The sequence below is a fragment of the Corvus kubaryi genome, unplaced genomic scaffold (assembly GCF_017639235.1).
Source record: "Corvus kubaryi isolate FWS band 111438036 unplaced genomic scaffold, C.kubaryi_AGA036_p1.0 37354, whole genome shotgun sequence".
Lineage (NCBI taxonomy): Eukaryota > Metazoa > Chordata > Aves > Passeriformes > Corvidae > Corvus > Corvus kubaryi.
The window spans coordinates 9,276,359-9,297,729 of record NW_024581116.1 but is presented as its reverse complement, the minus strand read 5'-3'; the positions used below and the strand labels follow the sequence as shown (position 1 = coordinate 9,297,729).

At 38.0% G+C, this 21,371-nt stretch overlaps 1 protein-coding gene across 2 annotated transcripts in view; it reads left to right on the top strand.

Moving 5' to 3' along the window:
• The window catches only part of VSNL1 (visinin like 1), an 86,921-nt gene that overhangs the window by 38,774 nt on the left and 26,776 nt on the right, over positions 1-21,371 (top strand). For both annotated transcript variants that reach the window (XM_042032928.1, XM_042032929.1), the window contains exon 2: positions 1,068-1,234. In XM_042032928.1, coding sequence (XP_041888862.1) covers positions 1,073-1,234 — 162 coding nt within the window. In that variant the 5' untranslated portion in view covers positions 1,068-1,072. The remainder of the gene's footprint in view (positions 1-1,067; positions 1,235-21,371) is intronic.

Genomic DNA, 21,371 nt, shown 5'->3' with positions numbered 1-21,371 from the left:
CAGATGCTATACTGGAGATAAAAATAGAAATGCAAAACTAGGCTCAGGAAAGAAATTATTCATCGCTTTGCAGTTCTCTACAGGACAGTTAAGTGCTGTCTGTCATCTGATTAAAAAGTAACTGAAAGACATCTGTCATGAAAGAAACTGTAGCAAAATGGGAAAAAGTTAAAGATTAGGTTTTCTCTAAAGTTCTCTCAAAGGATGTCTTTGGTCAAATGTCAAAGAACCTGAAAGTATCTCAAAGGGCCAACATGAGTAGTACTGAAATTACTATTTATCTATACATGCACACAAATTTTGTGTTTCTGTCTGGTTTATATTTAATACGTTTAAGTGTATACCAAATGTATATAACAAATGCAGTGAATATCTTCAGAGCTAACAGTGATGAAATGTAAGCAGTGATGAAATGTAAACCATCTAATGTTTATCAACTGTGCATTAAATATATAAATATGCATCTATTTATACATATGTCTGTGTATACATGCATATGTACAAATATATAAGAACTAAATTTATTTTTCCAGTTTGGTTTCATCATTTTTTGTGATCAAGTTTGTGGACTCTTGCATTGCTTCCTCCCAGTGGAATATCTAGCACTGTATGTTACCAGCCTGTCTGTCCACAGCCTTGGACATGTGAGGAGTAGCTGCTAATGTGGCTGTCATATCAGAAGATATTTTCAAGATGAAGATAAGGAAGAATTCTGTGGACATCCCTGAATCTGTGAATTTTTTTTGTTACATTCAAATAAAATAAAAGTAATCTTTTTCAATCTTACTGTAAAGAAAAGCTGTAAAGTGCCTAATTTTAAGGCAAATGAATAGTCTGTCTCCAGGCCTTAAGATTCCTAAATGAAAGAAGAATCTTGCCTTTTTGACTATTTTCAGCCTCCAATATTCAAGCATAACTTAGGTGCATGTTCACCAGCGAATCTGTGAAGTTGTGTTTGACTGAAAGCAGCAGTGAATACAAAACAAGTGTTAAGTTCCAGTTACATGGCTAGTTCCAGTTTAAAATGTTCACATGTGGCTAATTGTATTCATTTATTTCTTCTTAAGGCAAAATGGGGAAACAAAATAGTAAGCTGGCCCCTGAGGTGATGGAGGATCTGGTGAAGAGCACGGAGTTCAATGAACACGAGCTAAAACAGTGGTACAAAGGATTTCTAAAGGACTGTCCAAGTGGTAGACTGAACCTTGAGGAGTTTCAGCAGCTCTACGTAAAAGTAAGTTGTTTACATTTACTAAGTTATTTGTTAACTTAAAAGTAAGTTATTTGGCTGTAGAAAAAGTTATGAAGTAATATAAAGCAAACATATGGTCCAGAGCTGCTGGTCATTTAGACTAAGGAATAACTTTGCTGGGAGAAGCAATGGTGAAGATGAGGAGATGAGTGGGAAGTGTTACCCTCATCACACCAGTGATTCATGTAACTATAGTGACCAGAACCAAAAGTTTAGAAAAAAAGATGTGATTTATTCACAAGAAATATAATATATTCTCTGCACTCTGAAATTCATGGACCTCGTTCACCTTCAAAGGATGGCCATGGTCCTGTTCAATAAACCATGATTGCTGGACACAATTACAAAAGTGGTGAAGTTTCATGATAGTATGACCTGCAGATAAATTATCCACTGTGCACAAAGGATTTCTTCCATAAATTGTAGGTATTGCCTTTATTTTTTTCCCTGCTGTCACTTCATTCCGGTTTTATTGGGAAAGTAGGCTGATCAGTTTATTTTCTTCTTATTTTTCATTACTTTACCAAGTTCAATGCAGTCTTTTCCTTACATTTATTATGTATCTATTCTGTAACAAGAAGGACATGGGGTAGCATAAAAAGTGTATTCATGTTACAAAGATAATTATATTTTAATTCAAAATTGAGTGTCTGCCTAAAGGTCAGAGACTTCAAAGTAATGTTAATTAGGAGAAATATTGAATGGCAATGATGAGCTGTAGGATCAGAACAGCTCGTAAATACAATGTGAGGTTGAATAAAAATAAAGCAGCCTTTCAAATGTAAGTAGTTAATATTGAGCACAATGACAATTTTTGCAGATGAGTGGGACTGTCGTTTCCCTCATGTATGCTACTGTTCTTTCCTAAATTTCTTCAGCCTTGAACCAGATCACTTTGCAAATTATTACCTAGACCCTTTTTCTTTCTAATGAACAGTTCTAGCAAAAACGTCTAACTGAGCTTACATAAATAAGTTTCTGTCTTCATATTTTAATATTTATTGCTGAAGATGTTGCCTAGCAATCATTCTCTTAAGAAACAGATGAGTTTGTAATGAATTATATTTTCAGATGAAAGAATTTGTAGAGCCTCAGGTATTGTGGTTTTTATTGACTGATAATTTATAAGTCCCATTTTAAACAGTACTCACTGCGCATTTGGCAAGAGCAGACATCCTATCATTTCTCATACATGTTTCTGGGAAAAGTAAAAGGTCTTTACAAAATTTGTAATAAAGTATGTCAACTCTTCAGAAATCATTGTTTCTTTTTGGAAAATCAGAGTAAAGGTTTTTTTGTTTGCTTGTTTTTTGGGGGTTTTTTGTTTGGTTTTTTTTGGTTGATTGGTTTCTTTGTGGTTTTTTTTGTTTGGTTTTTTTTTTTTGGGTGGTTTTTTTTGGGTTGTGGTTTTTTGTTTGTTTGGTTTGGGTTTTTTTTGTTTGTTTGTTTGTTTGTTGTTGGGGTTTTTTAATGAATTTGTGTGCTGTGAGAAAAAACATCTTCTGAAAACACGCCAGAACTGCCAGGACTTCCTTCCTTCAAAGGGATGTTTGAAGCGTTCATAGATATTTCACAAGATACTTTATTCATGAAGACATATCAGAGAGTAAATTCAGTATCATGTTTGCAGAGATGGTAGTGCAAAAAATAACACGAAGAGTGCAAGCAGTATTTTGCTCTTGAAATTTGAAGACAGCTTTGTAATCTTACTGAGCTGCAATATCCGGCTTTTAGCTTTACAGCCTCGTGTATCTTTAGATACGGACATCGAAAACGATTCTGTCCCTTGCTTTGGTAGTTGTGGGGTTTCATTTTTGCGCTGTAATGGCACCACCATATATTTAGTCCTGTTTATTGTCATCCTATATTTAATGTTTATACAGGGCAAAATACTTATTTTGCAGAGGAGAAATATGATTAGCTGTTGTAAATCCAGAGCTTTACTTCTCTCTGTGTCGCAGAAATGCTTGTAAAATAATGTCTCTGAGGAGCTCATAGTCTGAGTGTTGGCCTGGTGGCGGCTTCTCTTGTTTAGGACATTCTGTCTGCCCCAGCTGCTGGCTGCAGATAAACCCCTAGATGTGAATTTGATGTTTCCAGGATGAGCCACCAGCAGGATACCTAAATCATTATGATTACATTTATAGCATTTCAGTTCCCTTAAAGTATATTCAGGGTGAAAATATATGAAGCATGTATTGATTCATAATTCCTCTGCATGAACTTATTTGGAATGATGACATTTATCTGTTGTTCTGAACTGGATTTTATTGAAGAAGACTTCCATAGATCAATATATTTTGAAAAAAAATACAAGACTTTCCTTCATTTCCAATTTACATTGACCTAAGATGACACTGTTTCTTTGTTCGTGAGAGCTGTGTGGTGCATTTTCGTGTGTGTTGATAAAAAGGTGTTGGTCACCTAACTTAGAGGCAAAGAAAACTTTTCTTTTTACTTACACCCAGTAGAAAATATCCTCAGCTTAAAGATCCAAAACATTTTATATTAGCAAGACTTTGAGGTGAATTTCCTGGTTATCTCCACTTCTCTTCCATCAGAATTGCAGAGTGGGGTGCACAATCTTAGGGCATAGAAACTGTTTGGGTTTTTTTTAATGAAACGTAACTAGATATGTCCTGGGATCACACCTAATGTGTTACTGTATCTAATGCCTGCTAAAAAGCTTGAGTTGGTCTGAAATGGAACCTCCAGAACATATGTGATGTGGATGTCAGGTCCTCAACATGAACCCTTCCAACTCTACATATTTGCATCAATTGTGCTGTGCTGTTTACTGATGTAGATGAAGACTGTATTGACTAGAGGGGGAGTTACTCTAGTTTGGCTTGGAAACATTTGCTATTGAAATTTCCATTATGAATACTAATCATCCAGTGCTTAAAATAAATAGCAATTACACAAATGGACTTTACAGAAAAATTATTTGCAACACTTTTAGTGGAAGTGTCTATAAAAATATTTAGTCAAGAACACCCCTTTTAAATAAGCATCTAATAGGCAGAAATATACTTTATACTATTGCATATTTAATGATTTCTGCAATATCATAGGTTCATTAAAAATACTGGTCCATTTTTGGGTAGATAGATTCTTCTTGGGATACAAAATATGTGGCAAACTGTTAGGGCTTATGTTTCCCTCCATGGTGCTGAATGAAGTGAATGCTTCAGCAGTTTTTGGAGTAGTTTATTGAAGAGTTGGTTATATACTGCAAGCCCAGAGCCACAAAGAGACCTAAGTACTGAAACACTGAGTTAGCTGTCCTGACAGTCTGCACAGAGCATGGGAGGGGGACAAATCTGTGGATAACCTTCTGAGGAAGCTAAAACTCAAGCCAACATTTTGTAAACAAATGTGCAAAACCACAAGGTATTGCTCAGCATAGCAGCTGGTGCTAAATTCTAAGTTTCTCTGGGGTATATGCATCTATTTTCATATGAGAGTTGCATCTTTCTACTGCAGAAAACTATGTAGAACAGTAGAAAAGGCAAAATCAACTGACTGGAGTCCTTTCACTTTCTCTCTTAAGCGACAAAAATAATGTAATTGTCTTACCTTTATCACAGAAGTTTAAGTACTCCTTAAGCCGTAGAAAACGGAATCAGTTAGAGGAAGAGCATTGCCAGCAGGTCGAGGGAGGTGACTGTACCCCTCTTCTCAGCCCTGGTAAGGTACATCTGGAGAGCTGTGTCCATTTCTGGGCTCCTCAGGACAAGAGAGAGCTGGAGCTCCTGAAGAGGGTCCAGCAGAGGGTGACAAAGATGATGAAGGGACTGAAGCATCTCTGTTATGAGGAAAGGCTGAGGGAGCTGGGCCTGTTCAGCTTTGAGAAGAAATAACTGAGAGGGGACCTCATCAATGTCTATCAGTATCTGAGGGGATGTGTCATGAGGATGGACCAGGCTCTGCTTCCTGGTACCCAGAAACAGGACAAGGGGCAGAAACTGATGCACAGGAAGTTCCACCTGAATATGAGGAAGAAATTCCTTACTGTGCAGTGACCACACACTGGAACAGATTTCGCAGAGAGGCTGGGGAGTCTCCCTCACCGGAGATATTCCAGAACTCTCTGGATGCAGTTCTGTGCCATGTGCTCTGGGATGACCCTGCTTGAGTGGAGAGGTTGGACCAGATGACCTACTGGTGTCTTCCAACTTTACCCATTCTGTGAATTATCACGTCTCTGTTTGAATCTGCACTGCCTGCCCTCACATTTATCTACCTGTGATGAGATATGACCTTCTGGGCTGCTGGAAATATCCCAATTAACCTCTTTTTCTGTAGGAAATAGCATCAGACAAGCTGGAACCTAGAATTTCCTTCTTCAAAGAGAATATCCTAACTGTTAAGCTTAATCCTTACTGGCTGTCTTAATTTTCCTTTTTTCTCTCCTAAAAAGTCCTTAATTCTTTTATCTTTCATAAAGCTACATTAGCATTGTGGGCAGAGAGCTAAGGAATTAATATACAAAACTGTCATTAAAATAAAATATACCAATAAAAAACTCGTGAGTGTTCCTATCATTCTTCAGGGTTTCTTGCAGTCTAGAGGGCCAAACACATTTTCCTTCAGATCTTTTGAATTCCCTGGGTTTAGATGAATATTCCCTAGAGTGTGTAAGCGTGCATAATCAGTGCTAATATTCACAGGAATTATGCATGTTTATTAAGTGGAAAATAGGCTTCTATATAGTGATACTTCTTGGAACTGGGTCACTGAACATGAGAAGCATATCTCTGCATTAATAGAAACAAGCACCAATGGTCCTTTAACTGGAAGGGTACGGTTAGGAGTGATCGTGATATAATGCTAACATTAAATGAAGTAACTTACTTTGTGAATTTATTGCACCTATATTATTTAGCTATGTTTTGGAGTCTTATAGACAACTTTTAAATGAAGAAAAAAAAATAAAAAAAATAATGCTATTTCATTAATTAGAATCAAATGTTTTGTCATATTTTTTGCTTCTATCTCACATTTCCGGCCTTGAAGGGAATTGATTTCTAGTCCTTCATTTTAATATGTGTAGAACAAAAGAATCTCAAAAATCTATTGAAATTTAAGTGGGTGTGTTTGCAGCCTCTTTCAAGACAGATTAGCATCTTTCTAAAGATGGCACAGAGCTCCTCAAAATACCAGGTTAGAGCTGGATTTCAGGCTTTCAGTGGCTGTAAAAAAGTAGGATTCCAGAATGGCACAGCTGTGTTTACAGATGTCCCAAACACAGATGCTGCTGTACTGGCAGAAACTGATGTTTCCTGGGATCATTTCTTAACTTGGTGGATATGTGCTGGTTTTGTGAGTATGCTTTGGCCACTTAAGCTCTCCCTATAAAAGGAATATTTCTAAGGTATGTTATACCAGTGTTAGGTATATGATGCCAAATATAATTAATATGTTTAGCATATTATACCAATCCTGTGTTACTGTGGAACTACAGTGTGTCTTGAAATAATGTATAAATATGATATATAATTATAAAAAATACTTATCTACCCACACAATGACTTTAGCCTTGTTTCTACCTTCCAGATCACATCTGGTATGCCAGCAGTATTTCTGGACAGTATGACAGGATATTTTCTGGATGTATGACCTGAATTTAACTGCAAAGAAAACATCATATGTATTTATTTATAAAAATGACTCTAAAATTTTTTAAAGTTGGTTAATATTATTGCTGTGTTTCTGAATCTTTCAAACTGATACAGAATAATAAAACTAATACTGTTATTTTAGAAATGTTTGATGCAAACAAATAGAGCAACAAATAGCACTGGTCTGGGGACATCACAATGTGGCTCTGTAAGTGCATATCTAGATAGGGAAATAGGGGCTGGACAGGAATGACAGTAATGTTACTGGCCTCAGTAGAAGTTTTGCTTGTGGGGATTGTAAAACAGTTGATGAGGTAGAGATTCTTAATGTATTCCTTAAGCACTTCATACAAATCTGCACATCTGATACAATTACTGTAAATCATTAGAAAGAAATTCTCTTTTTCATGAGAAGTTCAATGACGTTCCTATGAAAAGAAAATTAATATAGCAGAATCTAAACAGCAGTGTGCTGAAAAGCAACTGTGCTTGTGGTCCAGCACTATCACTGGGGTGTGCTTTTCAGGATGAGCAATGTGCTTGGTGCTCCAAAGCTGTATTAAAACTGGGCTCTGATAACTTTAAAACCAAAAGAGATTGTAATTGCTTTTCAAACAGAATTTGGCTAAAAAAAAAAGGGCATGGTCTCGTTGCCTGGATGTTTTCCATACAAAACTGCTTTTGGCATTATTCATTTTCTTCTCCTTATAGATATGAATAAGCAGGTGCTGTGCCAAAATGCAGGTCTACTCCTAAACCACATAAAAGGCTTATTATATATTTCAAACAGAAGCTGAGATTGTGCTCCATGAATTTTAAAACAAAGGGCCAGAATGCTTCTTACTTTTAAAACCAAAATCAAACAAACCCCCAAGGCAGTGTTAACTTTGAAGCTGACTGAGCAATTCAGGGAAGGGGAGGATACTGGTAATGTTCCTTTCTGCTGCATTTCTGTCTCTGTGCTTATCCCAGGAAAAATAATGTCTGGACTTAATATCATTTTGTGGAACAGATTTTAAAATCTGTCTTTAGTAAACAGAGCTTTAAAGATCAGCAACCATATTGAAAAACAAAATAGAGTAAATAAACACGGATTCTCATTTAAGCTGCAAAGCAAATTGAAAACAGTAATTTCCAGAAGAGAACCAGCATGCTGGGTAGCAAACAGTTCTGAAAATATGGCTGTAAATCACAACACTGGATACTAAGAGCCTTTAACAATGTGGAATGGAGTCAGTTTAGATTGAAACACTAATCTCAGTGAAGCTAATGGGAATTTTCATTCCTGATCCTTACTTAAGCTCTTAGGACTGTACTGAGCTCCCAAAATTGTTTATCGTTGTGACACCCGAGTGCAGTGAAGTCTGGTGCAAGCTCCATTAACCATTAGTGTCCAGTCCTACAAGCTGGATCTGGAGTCTGGAGAGCTCCTCTCATCACGTGCGAAGAATGTGCACACTGGGACCTCTCATTTAAAGGCAACAGTGGTTTAAAAACTAAGTCTGGGGTGGGGGGAAGGGATGAAAGTAAGGGTCCTGAAGCTGGTCAAAAAAGTTTCAAAAGCAAAGAAGGACAAGTCCTTTTCTACTCGCAGTATTATGGCTAGTGGCTAATTTTAAAGGCTAAAATACTTTTTCTTTTTTTTTTTTTTTGCTTCTGTTGCAAAGCATATAATGGCCCATCTCCTCCAGACAATCTCCTCTGGAGACTGTAAATCTGGAAAATGAGGAAATCAGACAAATTTAAGAGATGAAATCTAAACAGCTACATCTTAATTGCTCCAAATAGTAGCTTGTGTAGTATCCTGGCTAGTGGAAAGAATCTTCCTAATGCTTGAACAAATCAGTAACATATGCTGACACTGTGTCTGGAAGAGGCAGGAATCATGGTCACATGAATCCAAAAAGCAGTCCAACTGTCTAATGGCATCTCCAGGGCTTACAGAGTCAGCAGATGTGTGGGAATGCAAAGGTTTAGTCCAAACCTCTGATTATTACCAAGTATTGAATCTAACTGTAACTCTGTGGCTATATGTGGTTCTTAGAGGCACTCAAAACTGCCTTGCAATGCATTGAAGAGAGTACATCCAGACAGGACAAGATGATCCAGCCTGGAATGCTTAAAAATATCACCATGTACATGCATGCCCTAGTTTCCACCATAGTCTGATAAAAGAATGCAGGCTGGGTAAGTTTTCCAACAATAACATGCAAATTACTTTCACTTTATCTTTTGTTCTGAAGGAAGATCACCAGTTTCCAAAACTGTCATGCATTTTTATAAGAGACCTTGTTCCTGTACAGCTCACCTTTGATCTATGTTGTACTCCTCCGAGAAATCAAAACAATGAATTTGGGATACTGTGATTATTTCTGAAGCAAAACACTGAATTTATTAATAAGGTTATCTGAAGGGTAGTAAAGGAGTGCTGCAGCTTGGATGGAGAGAGCCACTGCTAACACAAAGAACGAAAGTGCTCCAAGAAAAAAAACTGAACTGTCAGCACCAAGTCCCATAGCTGTTATCGTGTTCAGACCTACTATTTGTTGTAACAATGCTTATTTTACCACTGTTACATAGTCCTCACAGCAGCTATCAAGACTGATCAGTGGTTCGCAACCTCTATACAATCCATTGCAAAAGTCAAGTGTTTCAGACATTTTTCATCCTGAAACTTCTGCTTCCTACCTCCCTTCATCCCGTCTCAGTGCTTTACTTCTCATTACAAGGAAGAGTATTCACAAAATCAGTGAAAAATCCTTGAGGATGTGCAGGAGAGAGAGAGAATATTGACTGTCTTCTTTCAGAGATCTTCCCTTCTCTTGCAATCAAATAAGATCATCATGAATGGAGCACATAAAATCTCTATATTATGTATGAACAGTTGAAGTGCAAAAAGGTTAAACTTTTTGCTTGATGTTTTTTGCAAAGTCAGGGTTGAAATTACTTCATGGATCAAAATATAAATGTCCTTTACTTCAATTCTTTGTTCTTTTTTCCTACAGAATGTCTTGTCAATGCCTTCCTGGAGTCATACACACACATATCAGTATGACACTTCTGGCCAGATGTTAAATATCTACTCTAGATCTACACAGGTTTCTGTGCTCTACAGTTAAACTGTGACCATGTCTCAGTGGAAACCTGTATTTTAGATAAAGGATTTTGGATTTTGAGATGGAGGTCATCCTTTTAGGATGATACCAGCCTTATTCTGAAGGCTAGTAAGCATGTGTTTTTGTTACTTGAGAGAAAGTGAACTAGGGTCTTTCAGGGATTTCTTCTTGTCACATTTCTTGAACTATAAACATTTCTGTTGGTTTAATATATTAAAAAAAAAAGCTGTTTAGTATTACAGGGTTCCTGAAGGAAGCATTAAACCAGGGCACTTCATTTCAGCACTGGAGTGAATTATTGTGATGTAAAGTTTTTTGGTTTTAAATATTGAAGTGCTTTCCTCTAGTATCAAAGTGTGTTTTCAATATCTCACTTGTGCACAAGGCCTGGAGCTGAAAAGAGCATTCTTATTTCATAAGGTATGGGCAGGAACTTGGTGCTCTGAACCGCATTCCTTCACCCCACTGCACCGTCTCTGACTCCATGCCTCACCTTCTCCTTCCTCTCTCCTCACAGGAAACTCATCGGTCCTGCAGAAAGTTAATTTACCTTACTAATATGTACTTGGTGGACAGCTGTGGGTCACTGTAGCTGGGTATGAATCTCTCAAAAATTAAAGGGATGCATTAGAGTGAACCACGGCACTCACAGCCAGGCATTGCTTGTGTCAGCCTGCTCCATCTGCCTGTGGTGTGCTGAGATGGCAAATCACTGTTACCACTGCAACACATGCTGCTGTGGGAAGCTATAGCTGTGCAGGCAATGAAACATCAAGTGCTTTTTCAGGGTACTGTGATATGGAAAAGTCTTTGGGAGCTCAGTGAGTTACCAAGTTAAACACAGTTTTTATTAGCATGTAGACATTAGTTGACATTACAGTCAGATTTCTACTACTAGTAGCCTGAATGTTTCCAGTGCCTTGGGATATCAACTTTCTTTTTCTTCAATGAGAGTAAATTTCCATCTTTTCATGTTTAATTAAGGCTCACAGGAATAGACTGTTTGCACTGACAAACCCAATGATTGCTGAATTGAGATGACTTACTGCTACCTGGCATGAGAATTAGGTAGCTATCCTATTTTTATATTCAATCACAAACAAAGCAAAATGAGAAAAACATATGGCTTGGAAGATAAAGTAATAAACACAAGGAAAATCAGACAGGAGAAGATTTTGCCATTTTACTAAAATACATATGAAACATTCTCAGAGAAGTGTGGTGTGAAATCCACCAGGTTAAGGATTTGTGAAGGTTGGCTGTCTGGTTGCATGTATAGCCCAGAACTTACCATGCAGCTCTAAATAAAATCTCCCTGTAGTCCAGTGAAAGAGCAGTATATACAAAAGTGTAAATCAATACTGCAGTTCACCTCAAAGTGACTATCAATTGGAGATTATTTCCATGTTAATGAAAAAAGGAATTAAAGTTCTTACGTCATTAATTGAAATAAAATTGTATATGGACCTTATCAGCAGCTTTCAGAGGAAATATATTGTTGTAATGCTAGGTTTAGTTTAGCAAGCTGCAGCTTTCCCTGAGCTCAGTGGAGCTGCTTGGGGCAGTGTGAGCATTGTTGCACTCCCGTAGTCCATTCCGGACGGCCCCGCACTCTTGCTCCGGTAGCTCTCAGCCTTACAGCACAGTGACGGCGAAGGAGGCGAGAAGGGTCCCTCCCTGAGGGTTTCAGAGGACTTTTAAACACATCTTGTCCCGGTGATCCTCAGAGGCAGAGAGACCTTGTGGTCCCTGCACAGGGGGGTTTTCTCAGGGGCTCAGGGGCGATACATGGGTGGAGTTGGGGTACAGGAACCGATAGGGAGAACCCGAGGGAGTGGCCAGAGCTAGGGGCAGGGGAATGTGGGGAGGAACAATGTGAAAGGCATTTAATAAATGAATCAGTGGGAAATACAACACCACAGTATATTAAATTATGAAGTTATTTCTAGATGGCTCTAGAGGTCCCCTTTCTATCTAGAGGTAGGATATACCCTAGGACTGCTGTTATCCCTTACTAGGAGATTACACACCTCTGAGCTTTCTTATGACTCTTCACAGCTTTCTTTGACAGATACTGTCTAGTTTGCTCCTCCCTGTCAAACCCATTAGGAGATGGATGAAGCCCTATTCCAAGATATATGAATTCTGGCTGTGTGATTCCTGTCCCTGGTGCTAACACCAGATGCACAGGGACTGATCAAAAGGAACAGTCCTTGAATTTGCTTTTGTGTTTGCAGGCTCCAGCTACTACTACTACTCGTGTCCATGTTGGCTGTATCTGTGTCCCTCTTCTAAATACCTTTTCAGTTCTGAAAAACTTTGATTGTGTTGGTGTTTATTACTGCAGCAATTACAGTGCCTATATTTATGTGTCAGTGCAGGTAATTACAGCTTATATCATTTAACTGAAATGATGGAGTTGTTTAAGAATGGATCAACTAAAACAAGAAATTGTGTTGTGAAAGCCTCACAGGCCATCACAGGTCTGCAGATGAATTTAGGGGATGTACCTCCTCCTAGCATGGATCTGTTTTCACCAGAATAAACTCCAGCCGGCTGTTTTTCATCCAGCTGCTCAGTGCTGGTCTCTGGAAGGTGATGCTGTTTGGATGTGGTCCTGGTGAACTGCAGATGTCCTTAGCTTCCTTCTGAGTCCTTCTATCCACACACACATGCCTTTGCCCTGGCAGGAAAGGATGGAGCTGTTTCTTCTTTGAAATCGCTGCTTCCCACCTACCCTCTGCTTCCCACTTACCTCTCACCCACGCCTTGGCAGGTCAGGTGCTGTTCCCTGTGCTCAGTTAGCAATCCTAATTTCATTCAGGAGGAAAACACAAATCCTTCCCTCAGGGTCCAATTTCTACATTTCAGTACAAAGCATCTTCAGCACATTGAGTCATACATTACGTGTGGGTCGGTACACTCGGAACAAACATTATGTACACACATTAAACTTCTTGAGTAGGACAAGTGATTTAGGTGGCAATCACTTCTGAGCTCACAGTTGCTTAGTGGTGACCAAATCCCACAGTTTTCTTGGAGGAATACAGTCACACCATCTCATGTGTATCTAGAGCCACAGAAAGGTACAGCTGAGCATCAGCTTCACAGTAATGATATTGCACAATTGTTTTCATCTCATCTCTTCTGTTGCACATTTGTACAGAACAAGGGACGTCTTAATACTCTATTTATTACTCTTAGAAGTCAAACTTCCCAATATTTTATATTTAAATATTTTAGATATTTATTTATTTTAAAATATAATTTCCATGCATGACATTTGTTTGGTTGTTTGTGTTTTTTGAAAACAAGATAATACTTCAGATAACACCTGGCCTGGGAAAGGTACATTTTCTGGGTTCTGCTACACTGTGGTTCTTAAGAGCCCAGCAAGAAAACTGGGGTTAAAGCCTAGAACATGGTGCTGAAAATTGCAGTTTATAATAGTAATAGTAATATTTAATTGTAAAGTTGCTATGTTAGTACTGGATTGAAGAAGCAATTATTTATCTGTCGATTAGTTCTTGCTACAATTAAATACAGTATATGACAAGGGAAACCCAACAAATTAGTGGCCTTGAGTTAGAATTGCTTTCTCTGTGCCGCAAATTAGCCCCTGTGGTGTATTAGTCTATCCACTCATTTATTTTTAAGATTCTTTTCCCCAGGAGTTTTTCTGTATAGCAGGAAAATAATGTTTAATGGACCTGAGGTTATTTTCCCAGAGACATAAATTCTGGGATTATTCTAATGCACGGCCAAGAATTGTAGGAGTAAAGATATTTCTGCTTCCTGTATCTACTATCCTGGGGTGTCTTTGAAACATGAAAAATCATGAGAAAGAGCACATGCTCTGAAACAACCTGAAAGGAGACCCTATTTTCTTTCTCAGAAAATTTAGTTTCTCATACAGAAAATCACCAGCAGGTCCACAGAAATATAACTGAGTAATAAAATACTGCTAACAAAAGGTAAATGCTGGTCTTTGTACCCAGCAGTTTCTTTTAAAGCGATGTACCTCGTCGTTACTTGTCTGTAAGAATAATGACATTTTGCCAAAGAAATGAAATCTCTTTCCAAAGGGTGGATTGAACGCATTCAGTATAAAAATTACATTAACTGGTAGCAAAATTTATTAAAGATACAAGATTCAAAATCACTAATTTGGCACACAAGCTTCTAATAATCCTATAGAAGTGGACTATCTCTGGGAAAGTAGCTCTTGAGCTCTATCCATCAGGCAATTATCAGTGGGAGAGAAAAAAACAGCTGTATTCTGGCTCTCCAAGGTTGGAATTTTTTTCTTCACAGGCACAATAAATAGTTTTTGCTAGAAATAAAGAGACTGCCAAATCAACCTATCTGAATAAAAAGTATGTCATGCTTTACACATGGGAAAAGTGCTCCAGAACAGTTAATCCCTATGAAAACATTATCCCTGGATTATCACCAGTGGTACTTGCCTTCAGGCAGTTTTCAGTTATTTGTTTCCATTTTCTATACATGTACCCAGTGTTTTTATTTCCACGTGACTGTTCATCTCAATCATTTTCTTTGCTCTCATCTATTCTGGGCTCATGCGTGTGCATTTTACATGTTGCCAGAGTACTTTGGGCTATATTTATGTTTCCAGATTCATAGAAGTATTGTTCCACATATAATGCTGTGAAAGCCAGTTTGTATTCCTAAGAGGACCACTGATTTCTGTGGAGTGGCCCATGTCACTGCAAAGTACATCAGTGGATGAGAATATTTTGTGTCTTTTCTCCTTCCCTTTTATGTAGACACGATATAAAAATTCCGTGGTAGTCCTGTATGAGGGTGGTGTGAGTGAGTTCACGTAGCTTGCTGGCTGAAGAAGCCTCACACAGGTTTTATTGCCAGCGTGTTGGTGTAATAGCTGGGTCAAGGGACAGCTGAAGTCGTGTTGCTATGCAGACAGGATGTCTTGGAGCCAAAAGAAAAACAAAGGGAGAAAGAAACTCTTTACAAGAAATGCAGTCCATAGTTACTGTGTGGATCACTTACTGTATAACCAAAGGGAGTGGTAACAGTGCATGTCACACTTACACTGAAGTGGAAACACTATGGTGGAGGGTAAGAGTTTGACCAAAGGGAGGATAGTTCTTTGATATAATCTATAATGGATTAAAAATGTACTTTTTTAAATTACCAGAACTCATTTATTGCATTAAAGCCTCAATTCTTGCTGTCTTGCTATCCTAAATTCAAGAAATGCAATATAATGAAAAAATGTTTTCCTCCTCAAGGAACAAAGTGCCCTCCTTCTTCCAGAAGATGCAGCCTTGTCATCTCCAAACTCCTATACAATCCTGGCTGTCAGGCATGTGGAATCTTCAGATACATCCCCATTTTTTCTTAACCAAAATGTCCTTTTCTTTCCTTCTCAGCCAGCTCCTATCCTCCTTCCCTAGGGCCCTGGCTAGATGAGTGGTGAAGCCTGGTGAGATGTCTGTATCTCTGTCCTTTTCTTCTCCAGCTTTTGAGCTTCTGCAGACTCGGCTTTGTGTCTTCAGCATAATGAGAAGCTTGCTGTTAGTTGTGCTCATTCAGCCTATGATTGGGGCTTGGTCATTTTATTTTAATTTGTCTCTCTCCTTACTTCAAGACAATATCAATCCAATATCAGAAGGCCAACCCAATCCTTTATGCAAAGGAGAACCTTATAGCTGGAAACTTTTCTAACATATAAGTTTACAGACACTGGCAAGATACTGCAGAGCAAGGCAAAATGAATGGGCATAATTAAGTGTTTGTTATTCATTGTTAATGGTGCTGAGAAACACTTCAAGAAAAGGAACTATACAGACTTTTTACTTGACCTAAAATGAAATGTCTCCAGAAAGATTTTTGAAATGCCTTCCTTTTAATCTTTAAACATATAAATTTCTAATTTATAATTCCATAGGTTTGGGGGGGGGGGGGGAATCCTTTGTAAATTTTTAATTTTTTAAACTTTTTTTGCAGTAATGCAAGTTATATACATGGTGATATCAAACAGTACAGGCTTGAGAAATGAAAGTAAATTTAAAAGAGAACAAATTGAGGTTGGGTAAGTGTAAACTTGCTGTAGACTTTGGAAGATTTAAAATTACATTTATTTTTATAAACCGAAGGGTCTTAAAAATTAAGACAGGTGCTGAAGATAATGTTGGCAGGGGGACATTATATAGACAAGCCATTCCATGTTTAAGGTTATACATCTATAATAAAACACATAGTTGTGAGAAGACCTGCACTGCAGAGTTTAGATAAGGTTGTAAATAAACAGATTGAATAACCAATGGTTCTTTTCAAATCCATGGGAGACCTGACACCTGTGGACTAAGGTTTGGCTTGCATTTTACCAGTTTCTTGTTTTATAACAGATGAAACACTGCAAAAGAATGACAGATGGCCTTATGACTATTTTTTTTTGTGATGAAAATATGGTCACCTCTTTTTGTCTCTTGTATGGAAATTTCTTCTCTCTTGGTAACTCTCACAAGCAAATAATCCATTATCAAGCTGTTCCTGAAGTGATAAACATGGTATCTGGAAGCACAGAGGAGAAGATGCTGGATTGGGCACTCCTGGGAACTCCCATTCAAGCCATTGTGGGTTTTTCAGCTCATTGGCCAAACAAATCAGATTACCACATCTGTTTAGCCAGATGGTCTTTCTAGTGTCATGAAGCAAGTGCAATCAAAATATTATCTGTAACTAGCACAAGGATTGTATTGGCAACTTGATGCAGAAAAGGAGTTGCATTGCAGAAAACCCCTATTGATGGCATTTGATGACAATTTCCTTTTCTAACAGGCAAATGATCTGAGCACCATCTCCAGCCATGGTTTGGGTAGGTGGAAGCCTATCAGGCTGAGTAGAGCTATGGTTGGTTTCTAGATTGCAAGGTGGGAACACTAATCTATTAATATTAGAACCATAGAATCATGGAACTGGTTGAGTTGGAAGGAATCTTGAAGATCATGCAGTTCCAACCTGCCTGCCATGGGTAGGGATGCCATTCACTAGACCAGCTTGCTCAAAGCCTCATCCAACCTGTCCTTGAACACTGCCAGCGATGAGACATCCACAGCTTCTCTGGGCAGCCTGTGCCAGTGCCTCACCACCCTCACAGTAAAGAATTTTTTCCTAACATCTAATCTAAATCTGTTCTTTTTCAGCTTAAAACCATTGTGCCTGTCCTGTCACTATCTGCCCATATAAAAAGTCCTTCTCCCTCCTTTCTATAAGCCTCCTTTAAGGTACTGAAAGGCTGCTATAAGGTCTCCCCAGCATCTTGTCTTCTTCAGGCTGAACAACCCCAATTCTCTCAGCTTGTCCAGCACTCTGAGAACCTTTGTGGCCTCCTGTGGACTTGCTGTTAACACATCCACGTCCTTCCTGTGCTGGAGACCCCAGAGCTGGATGCAGCACTGCAGGTGGGGTCTCATGAGAGCAGAGCAGAGGGGCAGAATCCCCTCCCTTGCCCTGCTGCCCATGGGGCTTTGGATGCAGCCCAGGACACAACTGGCTTTCTGGGCTGTGGGGTCATGTCCAGCTTTTCACATACAAGAACCCCTAAGTTCTTCTCCACAGGGCTGCTCTCAAGGAGTTCTTCTCCTAATCTCTATTCATATCGAGGATTGCCCCAACCCATGTGCAGCACCTTGCACTTGACCTTAATGAACTTCGTGATGTTCTTTTGGGCCCACTTCTCGAGTTTGTCCAGCCCCCTCTGGATGGCATCCCATCCCTCTGTTGTGTCTTCTATTAATCTTGGCTTGACATGCTTGATATATTATCAAATCTTTATTGGTTTATTTATTTTTCCAGCACTTGCCAACAAAAGAGTATTGTGTATATTTTGGGTTCATTAGACTACTTCTCTTTCTTCTCTCCTGCTGGATCCACTCTACAAACATTATTATTATTAGGTCTATCCTACATAATAAAAAAAGAAGGAAACTATATTTCCAGCTAAAAAGAAACTGCATGAGATCCTTTTCCAAATTATCAATTGGTTGATTATGGCCTTGTAAGGAAGATTCTCCCAGAGGATGATCAAGCTGTGGTTCACTTCTAAGAATTTGCAGTGACTAGGTATTATGATGGAGCCAATTGAACATTCAAATGTTGTATGACAGTTTTGTATGGTTGATAAAGTGGATTTTATCCCTATAGATCTTGAAAATTCCAGTATTGTAGGAGAAATGCATGGGACTTGGCTACTAGTGGAGAGTAAAGGCACTTTCAGAGGGAAATTATCTCATTACAAGATAGATGTATGAGAGACATGGTAGAAATCATTCTTGGAAAGAACTTACCTACCTGTGTCTAAAGGGTGCCAGTGAGCTGTTAGATGTCTGGAATTGGGGAGAGAAATACAGACCTTGGTAAGAGGTATTTGAGAGAAAAGCAATTTTGCATAATAACAATAATAACTAAAAATTAGTCCCAATTGCAAAATATCATACAGATTTTATAATGTTGTTTGGAACATATAAGCATGTTTTATATCAAGATCTCATAATGTTTTATGAGAATGATAAAAATCACAGAGATAATCTTACTTCACACATTCTTTATCTTTTTGTTGTTGTTAAATTCAAGGATCCATTGTGATCATTGAAAAGATTTTTCTTCCCCTTTGGTGGAAACAAAATCAAATCCTGTGGACTCAATGGACAAAGGGAAAATGGAAGCTGAGATACATGGAAAAAAGTGTGCTTTTAGGCATTTGTAAACTATTTATTTGCTTAGCTTATAGCATATTCATACTGAAAAAAATATTGTTTCTGACTTTTTCTTAGTTTTGTGATAATTATAATAATTACTTTAAAAGTCAAAACCCAGAAAATTCTAAATGAGACAGTATAATTATAATATATAACCATAATAATGCTTCCTTCCATTCCTCACTTGGGTATTGTGAGGCTTAATTAGTTAATGTTTGTACAGCAGTAAAATGCAAAACACCGTAAAAATATTAAGCATTTTTCCTGTTTCAGTTCTTCAGTATAACCAATTATCTTTCATAAGGTTTTTAAAGGGAATAATTTAAAAATATCTATGTAAACCAAACTGCATTTTATATCTGTCTTGCTGGGAGATGGAGTGGCAAATCAGTGTTTAATTTCATCAGTATTTCACATGAGCCTGCTGACACTGTGACAATGGATTTGGCCTAGAAATATTTGTTGATTATCATATTTCTGGGCCATGCAACAAAATTAAAGTGTTCTCATGGGAGCCAGAGACACAGCTGATGAAAATGAATAGAAAATGAGTGTCACAAGCTGACAAACCATCATACTTAGAAGGGAGAAAAAAATCACGAATAAATAACATTCAGTGGAAATAAATAAAACCTTTTGTGAAATATTTAGAATAGGAAAATCTTTATTTCTCCCTTTTCCTGAACAGAGTTCAGTGAAGAAAAACAATCTTGTGCCATGTATAAATATGCAATGTAAAAACAACAAATGGAGCTAGAACTCAGGGAATGTGGCACTGTAGAGTAAAATATCGGGTTTAAAATTATCTTTAGGTCAAAGAAGCCCTGAACAAGATCTGTGTATCAAAATAACTGTTTTACAGACTGTAAGAATCAGTCTGGGTTGGAGGTGGAAATAGACATAAATTAATCTTCAGGAGATTATTTGCACCTCTGGGGATGATATTCGGGGTCTGTCAGTTAAAATCCAGGGCATTCTTCCACAGATTGTTGATTATTTAGTCACCCTCATCTCTGCCATTGAGTTTCTGCAAAGAGTCAGGGGTTGGGATTAATTGTGCCATCTGAAGGCCAGTTTGTTATTTAGGCTGCGCTAGAGTCAATGGAAAGACAGAGGTAGTTCCTTGGGATTATTCATTTTGTCTGCCTTATACAGAACCACCTTTGTTTCTTTAATAGCTGATGGACCAAAGGAGAGCTCTCAAAGGAATTAATCTGACCATAAACCTTTATTTTTCAAAGAAATTAATGATGCTATGGAAGTGCCATTCTCCTTTCACTATAGAGGGATTCTCATCTTTCATAGCCATCTTTCAGATTTGGACAAATTAGATGCAAATTAGCTAAATTGCATGAGGAGTATGGGCTCACCCCTCAACATGTTACATGCCAGCAATGCAGAAGATGCTGAAGTACATGTAGAAAGGGACCACTCTCATCATTGTCTGTGGTCATTCTCAAGTTCATTTGTTTCAGCTTGGAGACCTTTCTGCTGATGGTACCGTAGAATTAGAAAGCTTGAGTTGTAATCTGCATGTTTCTGTCAGCATAAGGATCTGTCAAATGCAGATTAAAACGGGTATTTTTTTGAGCAAAGGTGGAGTGCTAAGCAGTTGGCTTTGGATCCACATTGACACTTGGTTCAATGCTTTTTAAAATAAGATTTAATGAAAACAGATTTAGATAACAACAAATCCCAGTTCTATAAAGGCGGTGAAAGTTTTGCGGTTGTCTTTCATTAATCCATTCTTTCACCCATTAAATGAAATGGAGAGTGGCCTATTTTACAGGTAATCATATGATGGTTAAAATACTGGAGTAGTCAATATATAAAAGCAATCATAATTAAATGCTGACTCTTGCTTTTTTAGCCTCAGTCTCTATTACTTGTGTCAGGCCAATTGGATTTGTATTCAAAACTGTATTTTGCTGGAAAGAATTTTTCTAATCTAATAGTGCCACTTACTCCACTCCCAGACGATTTATAAACATCCGCTTTTAGCAGGCAAAGGCTTTCCACTTTTGTAACCGCGAGAATTTCCATTATTGCATTTACATGTGGCTCAGCTGCTGCTAAGCAACGGGGCTGAGTTACCTGCCAAAGCTTGGAGTTAAATCCCAGATCTGTAAAGAGGATGGATAGAAATACAGATGTATAAGATACTTAAAATAACTAGTGAGGAATGTGTTTTTGGAAATATGTAGAAATGTGGCAGTATAAGAAGAATACAATTCCATTCTAGAAACATGTGAATAAGGGTGATATAATATGTTAGAGAAAGTTTAGAAAATCAATCAATTGATTATATTTTGGTGATGTTTTCTTGAAAACACACTGTGGTCAGATTGGTTTTGCTTTGCCAAACCTTACCAAGAAGTGTTAGGTATATATGCAATGTTGGATAATGGGGAGTAAGGAATAGGGAGAACACCACCAAGAAAATTTAATTTAATGCACATAGTATTTCTACATCACAGAATCATAGAATGGCCTGGGTTGGAAGGGATCTTAAAGATCATCTAGTTCCAACCAAGTTTGGTTCATTGTATGTTGCATAGTGATGTTGCTTCTTCTTTTAGAGACAAATGTATTTATATTTGGGTAAGAAAGGAGTCAGTCTCAAGTGCTTTTCGAA